This window comes from Phacochoerus africanus, chromosome 2 (assembly GCF_016906955.1).
Source record: "Phacochoerus africanus isolate WHEZ1 chromosome 2, ROS_Pafr_v1, whole genome shotgun sequence".
Taxonomy (NCBI): Eukaryota; Metazoa; Chordata; class Mammalia; order Artiodactyla; family Suidae; genus Phacochoerus; species Phacochoerus africanus.
Genome location: NC_062545.1, coordinates 141,079,576 through 141,093,327, shown reverse-complemented (window position 1 = coordinate 141,093,327; position 13,752 = coordinate 141,079,576). Strand labels below are relative to the sequence as shown.

General features: G+C 38.6%; 1 protein-coding gene across 4 annotated transcripts in view; it reads right to left on the bottom strand.

The window, feature by feature from the left end:
• Positions 1 to 13,752, bottom strand: part of ASB7 (ankyrin repeat and SOCS box containing 7) — a 53,018-nt gene that overhangs the window by 37,539 nt on the left and 1,727 nt on the right. For 3 of the 4 annotated variants that reach the window (XR_007133129.1, XR_007133128.1, XM_047766847.1), the window contains exons 3-4: positions 7,550 to 7,673; positions 5,112 to 5,373 (exon numbers count right to left, since the gene is read on the bottom strand). Coding sequence is in view for 1 of the 4 variants with exons in the window: in XM_047766847.1 (XP_047622803.1) it covers positions 5,112 to 5,322 (211 nt within the window). In the remaining 3 variants the exon portion in view is untranslated. Of the gene's footprint in view, positions 1 to 5,111; positions 5,374 to 6,778; positions 6,802 to 7,549; positions 7,674 to 13,752 lie in introns of all 4 variants that reach the window. The other variant, XR_007133127.1, reaches the window with a different exon arrangement.

Here is a 13,752-nt window from a genome sequence, read left to right as displayed (position 1 = left end):
TGGCTCAGTTTTCTCAGTGGAAAAAGATACTACTTATCCTCATAGAGCAGTTTTGAGGAATTAGGCTTATACTAAATGCTCAACAAATGCTGGCCATAAATCTGCCCACCCACTGGACTATGAAGTGCCAGAAAGCCAGCACAATGCTCATGTCTGTACTTCAGGGCCTGGCCAGAGCCTGGCTTATCTTAGGTGCTCAATAAGTACTTTCTGAATAAATATACAAATAAGTGACTGCTGGCTACTTCATTCTCATCTAACTATCTACATGAATTCTCTCTACATCCTGCACAGAGGTGGGAAAGGGAACAGCAAGGGGGTGAGGAAAGCAAACCTTTGTTTCTTGTGCATTTCTTCACTCACCATCCTGTATCTGAATCTCTGACTTCATTGCATCTTAATGTCCATCACAAAATATGCTTATTAACAGGAGGGGACAACCTGACTTGAAGTTTAGAAACTCTTAAACTGTGGTTTACAGAAAAGAGCAGGCATGATGAATTCAGGTACTTTTCTAATCCGATCATAAGCTCATCTATTTTCAATCAGTATTTTCAAGTTTAAAAAAAGGGGGGGGGGGGATTAGCCTTGTCTTTCTAAGGCTAGGGAACAATTACCCTAAATAACTGGTGATGGTTTCCTATTTTTCTCTCTCCCTCTCTCTCTGAGAACAGGACAGAAGTGAGTTCTATCCTCATGAAGACTAACTAGGGACACAGACATCAAATAGAATACTACAAAGATAATTATGCTTGCGAAAGAAACTACAATACAGAGGTATAGAGCACAATAAAATCATATGATGAAGGATCTGACCAAGTCCGGATGGTGAGGGGCAACTTCCAGGAGGAAGGGGTGGGGGGAGGTGAGGGAGAAGCAGGTATGAGCAAGGCGGAGGCGGAAGCAGCAGTGAATGCCTGACCCAGGCGGGTCCTGGGCAGGCACCTCTGAGCTCAGCGACTATGAAAGAATACAGAGGGGCTATGGCTCAAAGATGAAGCTAGAAAGATGTCCCAGAGGAGTGGATGCTGCAGGGCCATGTAAGTCACATTAAGGACTGAATATTACCCCAAGGGCGATGGGAAGCCACCCATGGGCTATAAAAGGAAGTATTTTAATTCTCACTTTGAACAGATGACTTCATTTAGAGACTGGCTGGGAGGGGGCAGGACTGGAAGCAGGGAAGGCAGAGACATCACAACAGTCCTGGTGAGGAATGAACTTTCTGTGCCCAAAGGTGGGGCATGTCTCCAACGAAAAGGGAGTGGAAGGATCTGACAACCATTCAGGAGGAGGGATTCTAGATTTTTGATACAACAGTAGTAGGCTGTGGTGCTATTTACTACAAAAGAACACAGTCAAAGCAGCAGCTCATACTGTGCTGTGAACCCCAAGCATGGAAAGGCTGACCAGATAGCTGGGTATCCTGTTCTGGAGACTGAAAGCCAGGCCTAGACTAAACACAAAGCACGTGGAAGCATTACACATGGCCAAGGCAAGCAGAGGTTTCCTCTCTTACTAATGGTTCCTAAATGATATATGATGGGCTATTAAAAAATACTCCCTAAATCTCTTATTCTTGTAGGGTAAAGAAGCACATAAAAGGTGCTATATAATAAATGAAAGTCTTCTGCAAAATATGTAATTTTGTTGTTTTAAAATTTTATATGGAAATGTAAAGTGCTAAGGCTAGCCAAGACATCCTTAAAGAATAAGGAGAGGATATAGTGCTCCCCCAGATATTAAAACTTATTGGAGAACAATTTACAACAATATTATACCAGCAGACAACAGAACTGATGGAGCCATGCATATATAAATATTGTGTATCTGAGTTGGTATGACAGAGCAATAAGGAAAGAAGGGATGGCTGAGGTTACCTTTATGTATGAAATAGCAACCCACCTCATGTTACACACAACCAATTCTGGATAAAGTCCTAAATACCACAAGACTTTTTAGAAAAGAAAACAGGCAAATAACAACCCTGTGGTATGATGTACCAGATACAAAAAGCACAAGCCATAAGCCAAAAGAAAAATACAATTCACCTACATTAAAACGCAGACTTCTGTCCCCCAAAACAAACACAGCAAGAATGTGAAAAAGCTGCAAACTGGAAGACTGTAGCAACATATATAAACAGCTCCTACAAGTGGTAAGAAAAAGACAAGCCAAGCAGTTTAGTCTTGCAATGCTTTGTTATTCATATATCATTGGGGGGGGGGGGTGCAAAAAATAAAATAAAATAAAAAGAGGCAAGCAGATCACCCAGAGGAAGGGCAAAGCACCTAGTGATACACGCCTGGGCATCCTCCCACCCCATAAGGACAGAGCCATCAACAGCCTTCTTTAAAGGACAATTTGTCAATGTCCATCAAAAACAAGCAAACAAACAAAATTAACATCCCTTTGAAGGGGTAACTGTACCACTGAACTCCTAGGAATTATCCAAGAGATAAACTCTCATCTGTAAAAAGATCAGTCAAGGATTCTCTATAATTCTGTTTGAAGAAGCAGGAAAATGAAAAATCAGAATGTCCAAAGACAGGGAATAAATTTAAATAAATCACACCCATACAATGGAATTTGAGATACAGTCATATAGTGACAAGGAACTATCACTTAGCTAGTGTTTTGTGAAAAAAAAGAAAGTCCAGATGTAGAGCAGACCACGGACAAAAGGGAAGCAGGCTAGAAGAAGGATGGAAAAAAATCACACACTTCTAGCACAGACCGTGGCTGCAGGGGCAGTGACCGCCTCCTGGAAGGAGCTGAGGCTGGAAGCCAAGGGGCAGCGGCTCCCCTCACTGAACAGTCTGCACCACCCCCTTATGCTCTGTTTCTGACCACACCCATTTGTGCATGGATTACCTTCTCAACACACTGTCTCCTGTGGAGAAAATTGCAGCCACTCTCAAAAAATACAAAGGATGGTTTAAATAAACAGTCATCCATACTAATAAAGCCTATATCCAGCAGTTGTAAAGAAGACAGTAAATCCATATGTATTATTATTGAAAAGGGACAAGGTTTCTTTTTCATGTAACGAAAAGGTTTCAAAACTGGTTCTGGCGATGCATGCTCAACTCTGAATATGCAAAAATAGGACACTTTAAATGAACTGTAAAGTATGTGAATTCTATCTCAATAAAAGATGTTAAAAATATCTACACATACATACATACACATACATACACACACACACACACACACACACACACACACAGAGAGAGAGAAAGGGGGAGAGGGGTGAAGATATAGGGTTCAGCAAACTGGGGCCCTGAGACCAAACCTGGCATGCCATTGGTTTTTATGAATAAAGTTTTATCAGCACACTGCCACACTCATTGGTTCACATTAAATAAGGCTGTCTTCATACCACAAGGGCAGAGTAGTTAATGACAGAGACAGGGAGGATTCGTAAAGTCTAAGATACTTAACTATCTGGCTTTTTACAGAAAAAGTTTGCCAACCACTGATATTAAGAAAATCTTAAGTTACATAGCTGAGCAAAAAAATAACATTTGCAGAATAATATGGTCAGCATGATTTCATTTATATTCTAAAACTACATATCACACAGAAAGACATATTTTCTATGGGTACATAAGGAAATGATCTAGAAAGATAAGGACCAAGCCAAACTCACACCCATGGGTTACTTCTGGGCAGGGGTAGGCAGATAAGGACTGGGAGCTGGCCAAAGCGGATTTGGGCATTATTTGTAATTTATTTGAAAATGTGTATTATTTGAAGAAGACAAGTTCATGTATTACCAGAGTAATGGAACATTAAAAAAAAAAATGTTTTAAAAGCAAGGCTGGCACAAGCAGAAAGTAACATGATAAGGTGGAATTAAAAAACACGAGTTCTTATCTTGGTCTTAATTTTACTGAACATTGCCAGAATTTTAAGTATTCTGATCTGACACCCACCTATGAGTTTTTTTCAGGTCTTTCTCCTGGTATTCTTCTTGGTTTCCCCCTCCTTACCTTTAGGGCTGAGGTTTTCAAGCTTCAGGGTGAACCGAGGTGTGAGCAAGGGAAGACCTCCACCTCACTACACACACTACAAAGGAGCGCAGGTCAGCGAATGGCAAGGTCCTGTCCACAGCCAACTATTTCGGGGCATGCTTCCTATTTCAGGGTCATTCAGATGTGTGCTGATTCCTGATCTCAGGACTATCGGACTTCTAATGTTTTCTGTACTTCAAGTAAGTTTGCAATTAAGCTGGACTAGTCTTGATAAAGTACACTTTAGAAATGAAACTAAATGATTGTTCATAAGCAATCCAGGCCCTAGAATGGCGCATAATGGAACCTGAGTCCCAACCAGGATGTTTTACACCTTAATTTACAAGAATAATATGAGTACAAATGATAAAATACACTTGTTCATCTTTAAGAAAATAAATTAAATGGATACCCAATTGGAGAAAAAAGTAAATTAGTTTAAGATAATGATTAGTTATTATTAATTATGGGAGGGGATTGTTTTTCAAGGCAAAAATATAAAATGTGAAGTGCATTTTTCAAACTGTATATATTTAACACAAAATTAGACCTCTGATAACCAATCTTATAGGATACCTAGAAACCATGTACAATTCTGGAAAAGCCAAGTATTCTAAACAGCAATAAAAGCATCTAAATTTTTTTTTTAAGTGATAGAGTCAAAAGATAGGGTGTCATTACAGCCACGATATTTAAAGGGGCCTGCATGAGCCCTGTCTGCTTGAGCAATTCTAACAGGGGAAACTTGAGCAACGCTCTAATTACCAATACCACAGCCACTTCTGCTTCTGAAACGAAGCAAATGGACAACCTGAAGAAAGGCTGCTTTTAGTTGAATAATCGGGGAAAATCTGGCTGTACATAAACTAGAATTATAGGCAGAAAAAAGCATATTAACAAGTTTTTTAGACAATTTGGTTTCAAACAAAACTCAGCATGATGATAATCTTAACAAAGGAGAGAGAATAAGAAATTGAGTATGAATAAGAAGTATTAAAAATTGTATAGACATGCACACTTATATTTTAAACTAAACAGAATTTCATTTTAAGTTTCTTCTTAGGGAAAAAAAGATTTTGCTCCTAGTACACTCACCTCCATGTTCTAGAAATACTCGAACACATCTTTCCTTTCCTCTTGCTGCAGAGAAATGAAGCAGGGTCCAGCCATTAGCATCCCGGCCATTGGGGGAATAGCCTTGTTCTAACATCTTTCGCACTGTGTGGACATCCCCGGCAGCCACTGCAGCCTGGATCTGCAACTCTTCCTGCAGTTCAGGGTTCCTTCGACAATGGTGGTGTAACATCCTAGCTGAGTCCACTTTTTACAAAGGATTCATTAGGTTACAGGGATCAGCCTTTAAGGGTAGGGAGAATATATAATAATAAGGAGAATTTAGAATACTTAACCACTGATAGTGTACTCATTAAATATCACAGAACTTTCCATTGCTAAATCATGTAAACCCTAGTGGCAACAGTTCATACTACTACAATTAATTAACATGTATCTGTTATAACCAAACCTTTCAGGCATTTCTCTAAGATTATACAAGATTTCAAAAACAGAGTGAGGCACAAAGTGCTAAATAGCCAAAAATGGAATACGTCTTCTACGGCTTTTTGTAAACACAAAGATCAATGAACACCACATTTATTTTAGATAAAATGGAAGGTGATGCTGGGCAGCTAAAGATGGAGACAAGAGAAGAAGCAAGTGAGCACTTGTCTTAGGAGTTCAGGTTGACCTGATGCACACACAGAGGAAATTCAAATTATAAACCTTTCAAGGACTCTACCACTATCAGTGAGCAGATATCAAGTATCAATTGGACAATTCGTAGACTAGGAAGACGAAAGACCTTCAACCCATGAGAAGCTGTTTAAAATTCTTAAAAAAGCAAAAAAACTTTAGGTTGAGGAGTTCCCGTCATGGCGAAATAGTTAACAAATCCGACTAGGAACCATGAGGTTGCGGGTTCGATCCCTGCCCTTGCTCAGTGGGTTAAGGATCCGGCGTTGCCGTGAGCTGTGGTGTAGGTTGCATATGTGGCTTGGATCTGCGTTGCTGTGGCTCTGGCCTAGGCTGGTGGCTACGGCTCAGATTAGACCCCTAGCCTGGGAATCTCCATATGTCGAGGAAACGGCCCTAGAAAAGGCAAAAAGAGAAAAAAAAGGCAAAAAAAAAAACCACAACACTTTAGGTTGGTACCCTCAAGTATTTCAACAATATTTTATTTTTAGCCCCAAAGGCGGGGGGGGGGGGGGGGGGAGTGGGAGGGCTTTAAGTAAATTAGAGAAAAGTTTGTACGTTATATTTCCTTTCCTTTTGTTTTTATCTGTTTGTCTTTCTATCCTCCCCCACTTTATGTGATCCGGTACATGATTTACTACTCTTTTTCTGCCTCACTTTCCTAGTTTCAGTTTTCCAAAAGTTTTATTCTACAAATAATCAACAGCAAGATCATACAAAATGTTTAATGAAATCTAATCAACCTGTTGATTAGTCACATAAAAAAAAGTATACTGAATTCCCACACTAATAAGTCACAAAAGAGGTGTGTACCCAAACACAATATAAAATGAGATCTCCTTCACACAAAAAGGAAAAGTCCAAAATGAACTAGTGAAAAGTTACATTTTATATATAAAAAACTTTTTTAGTGCATGTTTAAGCTTTGAAATACATACAGAAGCTTAAACTAACATGCTTCTAGGTAGCCACTCCATCTGGGCCAACTTTAAGGAACAGTTTAAACTCACCTCCTAATTAGTAGCTTCCACTTCTAAAAATAAAAAAAAAAAAAATTATGTGAAAGTCCTTTAAAGACATTCTGGTCCCATATGTAGGTTAGACATCTTGGGATAATCTTGTTACCAATAATAATTTACCTTGTAAAACTTCTTGTCATAGACTGTACAAAGGTCAACTTAAGCCTCTATCTTAGGTCATAGTATCACAGCTTAATGGTATAGTCAAATATCCTACCTTGTTTTATACACAGAAAACGGTTATTAACAAACTCCTAATTATCAGTACTAAGTAATATAATTTAAATCAGGCTACTGCTACAAAGAGCTATTTCCTCAGAGAAAATTGGGAAATGAGAAAATTTCCTGGCAATTTGTTTTCTTAATAAACATGATTTCTCCTTACTCTCCACTTAATTACTTTTTCAACTGACACTAAAATTAAGTCTCTTGTCTTAGAAATTTTAAAACCAAGAATCCTCTTGGAGTGGTTTTTGCTCGACTTTAACATTGTAAGGGAAAATGAAGATCATTAGAAGGAATTAACAGAAACTACTACCATATACTAAAACAACCATCTTTAACAATTTTTTTTTTTAATGAGATGATTACATTGGCACTTAAACAAGGTATACCGTCCAAGAAAAAAAAGATTCAAACAATATCAAAACAAACCTGGATTTTCTTTTAGCAAGTGCTGTATTTAGTGATCTGAAGAAGAAAAATAAAAGCTAACTGGGTTCTCCCCTAGCACAGCACAGATGACCCGTGACCCTCACTTACCTTACAGAAGAATGCCCCTTCTCCTGATACATAGATTGCCTAATAACCATTGTGCACATACAGCATCGTGAGCAGGGGATTCAGAGTGTGTCCAGATTCTGGTGGCAACGAGCTCTTTCCAAACCTAAAAAACGAATGAAATAACAACCATCAGAACTGCCCCCCTGCAAAATAAAGAACTATAGCTGTTTGAATTGTCTGCCTTCTGAAGAGCTTAGAGCACTTTACAACACACTTATAGAGCAAAGAAAAGAACTCACATCAATTCTTAGAGAAAATGATCTCAATACCTACATTAATCTCCAAGATAGTACAGGATATGTTTTATTTTCAGGAAGTTTTTTTCTAAAAACACAGTTTTTTGTTTTTATCTAATGAATAAAGACAATAACAAATCACACGTTTAGAATTTGGATGTAAACATAAATTCTTTTTGCTCTACTCAAAAAATATTTTCAGAACTAAACTACTTTTTTTTTTTTTTTTCTGAATAGCTGCACCCACAGCATATGGAAGTTTCAGGCCAGGGACTAAATCTGAGCTGCAACTGCAGCTTACACCACAGCCACGGCAACGTCAGATCCTTTAACTCACTGCACCAAGCTGGGGATTGAACCCACACCTGCAGCCAGCTTTATGTCTTATTAAATGCTGGTTCTTCATATATGCAAAAGGTATCATGTTAATAATTTTGAAATTTTTATTTATTTATGCATACACCAAACCAGGTAAAAGATTAACAATAGTTTTGCCAGGTTGTCCATACGGAATTCTGAAAAAGTTCTCTACAACTAAAAAAGATCTTTCTCTATGTCAATTAAATGATTTTTTTTTTTGTCTTTTTGTTGTTGTTGTTGTTGCTGCTATTTCTTGGGCCACTCCCGCGGCATATGGAGGTTCCCAGGCTAGGGGTTGAATCGGAGCTGTAGCCACCGGCCTACGCCAGAGCCACAGCAACGCGGGATCCGAGCCGCATCTGCAACCTACACCACAGCTCACGGCAACGCCGGATCGTTAACCCACTGAGCAAGGGCAGGGACCGAACCCGCAACCTCACGGTTCCTAGTCGGATTCGTTAACCACTGCGCCACGACGGGAACTCCTCTCCATGTCAATTAAATACTAGATCTGTGAATTCCATCAAAGTTAAGAAAACATGAAAAGTAACTTCCACACATCACACCCAAAACCTTCTAGGAATTACTCACTGGGAGAACTGTCACCCCACCCCAGTGGGGTGGGTATGCTAAGGCCTCTATCACTTAAACAAGGAAAGGCCAGGCTGCCTGGCAATGTGATGAGCTATGGGGAAAGTGGCTGTCACAGGTGGTGGCAGCAGCAGAACAGAGGTTTCAAACAATCCAAATTAGTAGTTTACTTTGACCCTTTCCTCTTTCCACACCTTATTTTTTTCCTTGTCAGACTTCTTCAAGGAAGGCCAAAGACTTCGCCAACATGCCCCTGGAAGTAAATATCTGGTTTACAACTCTGCCTATCACTTTCTAAATAAATTATCTAGGCATGATCAAAACGACTCTTACATGGCAAGCTGTAAAAAATGCAGAACTATCCTTACAGAAATGGCTGATTCTAAGGCTGGGGCAGGAAATATACAAGATGAGCCTGGAGCATTTTGCAATGCCAAAAAGGAAGGAAGTGCTCCAAGAAAAATGCAATGATGGGGTATATCAAAAGGACACAGGAGCCAACTAAAAGAGCTCTCAGTAGCCAAGATGGAACAACTAGAATGACAAGATAAAAATACTATTGGATTCTAACCCAAAGAATAGAATAAATATCAGTAAGTCTATATTGGTACAAATAACTGATTAGATAAACAAAAGAGGAAGAAAAAACAAATCTCCTGTGCAGAATTCTAAATAATTTGTGTAGATTCTGCCCCCTCAAGGAGGTGGAACGCAACTCCCCTCTCCTTAATTGCGACTTCCTTCCAAAGAGGACAGTATGGTGGGGGCGGGGGGGAAAGCCACTTTACAGAGGGAAACTTGCTTCAGCCAGGTGGTCACAGCCAATACCAAGAGTGCCAAGCCATGCTGTTAGTCTGATGTGATTCGAATGGCAATTTACCTCTGTGATCTTTCTTCCCAGAACCCCAGTCTAAAAGTTAGGAAAACAGCAGACTAATTTCAACTGAGGGATTCTACAAAATACCTGACCAGTATCCTTCAAAATGTCAAGGTCATCAAAAACAAGGAAACAAAGAAGTCTAAGAGACTGTGACAGCCAAGAGGAACGTAAGGAGACAGGATGACTAAACGGAATGTGATGTCCTGGATAGTACCCTAGAACAGAAAAAATGACATTCAGTAAAAGCTAAAGAAATTGGAAGACAGTACCAGGTTTTAGTTATTAAGAAGGTTCGTTACTGGCTCATTATTGGTGGCAAATTAGGGGAGGTGAATGTGGGATATAGGGGAATTCTGCATTATCTCTGCATCGTTTCCACAAATCTAAAACTCCACTGAAATAAAAAATGCAAAACAACAACGAGCCTCTGGCATGTCCACAGAGGAACATGTGATTATTTTCCACATGAGCTACACCTTCGTTTCAAGAATGAATGCCACTGGATACCTGATTTTTAATAAGTCATCCTTGGCACCCCACCTCCCAAGAAAGGGGAGATTACCCTCCAAGGTCTCAAACCTTTAAGAATCCTCATTCTTGTTGTGGTGGCCGTTCACATACCCAGTGCCACTTCCATGCAGGCAGTGGGAGTGATGGGGAGGACTTGTGAGGTGGCGTTCAGAAGGATATGAAACGGTATTAATTTATTAAGAATATCAAGAAAAGCTTTGTGTTAACAGTCAAAGTGACTCAATTATTTCTGTCAGAAGGATGCACAGGAGTTCTCTGGTGGCCTAGCAGTTAAGTATCTGGCATTGTCACTGCTATGGCTTGAGTCACTGCTCTTGTGCAGGTTTGATTCATGTCCTGGGAACTTCTGCATGCCACAGGTGAGGCCATAAAATAAAATAACATAAAAAAGAAAGCTGCACAAATAACGGTAACTTGTGATCATCTCACATGGGCTGTTTCAATCAGACAAATGAAAGTCTGAATGCCTGGCATGTGTGTGGTATACTGGCAGGCTTCGGCCACTGGCATTACTCCTGCATACAACTTTACTAGAGTTCTGCATACTTCAAATGAATCAAATCATCCTATAATGGTTAAGATCACTTTTCTCTGTTCTGACAATACCAAACACTGTAAATAACAACCATAGATTTAAGCCAAAAAGAGCATTCTTTATATGTTTTGGTGTTTATGGGAAAAAACGCATGGACACACACACCAGGCATACATGATCCCTGTTAGCTGCACAGCTTAGATTAGGAAAGACAATGACTTATTACCAAAATGTCCTAATAGTCCAAAGCATCAGACTAATAATTAATTTTATGGTGATGTAATTTTATGAGAGATTGCACAATAGAGTATGACCATCTGCATGTGTATAGAGGGAAAAAGACCACTGAACTTAGAAAGTAAATATAATATCCACTGGTAAAAGTACCTATTAAAAACTACAGAGGAAGTCCAGAGAAGAGAATGGAAAAAAGTCTATTTCCCCTCAAGAAATGCAAGTTTGAAAATGTGATAGTTCATGGAAATCACCAATAAAATAAAAGAATATGGCAAAGGAAGCAGTTTTCTAAGTAAACATATGTACAATGCAAAGTTGGCTCAGAATGACTAAAACTCTGAGGGTGCAGTCTTTAGAAATTCCATTTTAGGTTTCAGTCAGAAAAAAGAAAAACATATTAACAAGGAAGACTTCAGAATTATACATCTAAATGAGCTGCTTCCCCAATACATATCACTTTTATATAAGATTTTACTGGCCAATGTTGATAGCGTGTTTAAATTTTACGAATTCATCTTTTCTACTCTACATGGGGTCAAAAGAAAACAATCTAGGCCTCCAAGGTTTTATACTGTTGACCATATTAGAAACTATAAATTCAGGAATTAAAACATTGCCATCTAATTTCCATAGAGATGCCAAGTGAACCTCATTAAGTTAAAACAAAAGCTTCTTGCTTCACGTAATTAAAAGAAATCTATATGCATAACGAATAAAAGTTATAAAACAAAATATATTTAAGACCTGTTTAAAATTATGTAAGTTTCACCAAACTTGCCCTATGTCCCCAGTTTCCTTTGGCACAAATGATTACTCATTAATGGCTTTTTGAATATTATTTCCACTAAAAGGCCACACATTTTTTGATGAAGTGATTCAAATCTGAACTGTGCTCTCAGACTTCACACACACTAGAAACAAGATAACAGCTTGCTCCTGAGAAAAAGAAATAGGCATTTCTTTGCAGAGTAAACAGAGATACAGGCTGGAAAGGAACTAAAATCAACTCCAAGGATACTGGTTCTGAGAAAACCAAAAACCCCAATAGCTCACAAGTCCTAAAAGGGACTCTGGATGCAGAAACAATACCAGGACCAAAGTGTGCCACCTGGCTGAGGAGGCTGATGAGGTCTTCTTGAGTGACCAAGAGCCTGGGACCCAAAATAAGGTAAAACTGTCTTCTAATATCACTCAAGATAGCAGCACAGTGTTTATATTCCCAAACAAGTAAGAGTGTTCACATTCTCTCCAAGGTACTGGGGCTCCGTACAACATAAAGATCTATTATCATGCAGAACTTGTCTGTAAGTCTCCTAAGCTCCAGCAGAAAGACCAACGATTTTCATGAAACATGGACAAGGCAAGAAAGGCAATTTTGTAATTCACTTACCCAGAGAAAACTCAAAGCTTAAATCACAATAATTATAAATGATGAAGTCTTGCCAATCTTTCTCTTATTAACCCATGTCTGGCTTTACCATCTTAGCAGCCTCATATCAGTACCTAGAAAGTCTATGAGAAAGGAGATAAGCTTTCTACGTACGGTGTACCTTCTGTTGAGAATGAACTGAAAGGCTTGAAGTCAAGTATTAGAAACTGCCTGACTTTAAACTCTTGGGGGATAGTACACACTTCTGTATTACCTAAGCTAAAAGTGAACAAGATAAAGATATTGTCTGTGTCATAATATAATTGTGAATGGCATCATTTTAGGTATGAAGAAAGTAAGTATTGGCCATAACATACTCAAAATACATCATTTCAACCAAAACTGGTGATTCTCCCAATGCGATTATAATCCTTACTTGGTTACCAAATAAATCAGGTGTTTTCTGATTTTTTTTTCTTTCAAAACCATGTGACTGATAATAGAATTACCACAAAGTTAGCTACCAGACTGAAAAAGATTAACTAACTGGCCATGTTGGTAAGAAAGTACTCATATATTTTAAACATTTGACATAATCTAGACCAAATACTCTCAATCATGCTAATATTAGGAGCAGATGTGGACAATTTACATACATTCCCTACTCTCAGAAAAACCATTAAAAGCTGAGAGGGTCAATGAAATACATTTAAGCAATGAAAATGAACTGATTGGAAACCAGAGGGAAGCAGTGTTCTCTCAGCACAGATGATAACACCTCTCAGAAAATGAAAACATGCTAAAGTTCAACTTAAAGCAGAAAAATATTTAACTGAGAAGGCCTGAATAGAAAATACATAATTCCTTTTTACTTTAAAAACATACTTCCAGTATTTCAGCATTTTTTAAAAAGTTCCAAAGTAATCATTAGGCATTTCTCTGGTGATTCATATATTTCAATAATAAAAATCGCCTCTGCCTAGCATTTACTGAAATGAAGTGGACCCTACATACACATGCAAAGGGTGCCCTAAATGTTCACCAGGAAACAGTCCTTGGTAGATTCTGATTCTAAATCCCATTTGGTAGCAGACACCCTCCTTTTGCTGTCCATTGCTGGGTTTCAAGAAGATACAAACCCTCAGGGCCCTTTAAAAGTATCTTTAGCTGTACCTTGACAATTAGAAGAATCAGGAAAGACATTAATTTCTTTTACTAGAAGGCAGAAAGTCCACCTGAACAGAGTAAGGCAAAGATTTCCTAACTTCTGCTATTTTAAGTACTTCTTTGTACCTAAAATTCCCTAAACAATCTGAGATATTAAAATAACTCTGAGATTAACAAGTCACTTTATACTCCTGTTATTGGATGCTAGAGAAGTTATTCACTTGGCTAATTTCTGAATTAACTCTTACATAATTTCCCTGATTATACCCCCTCTTC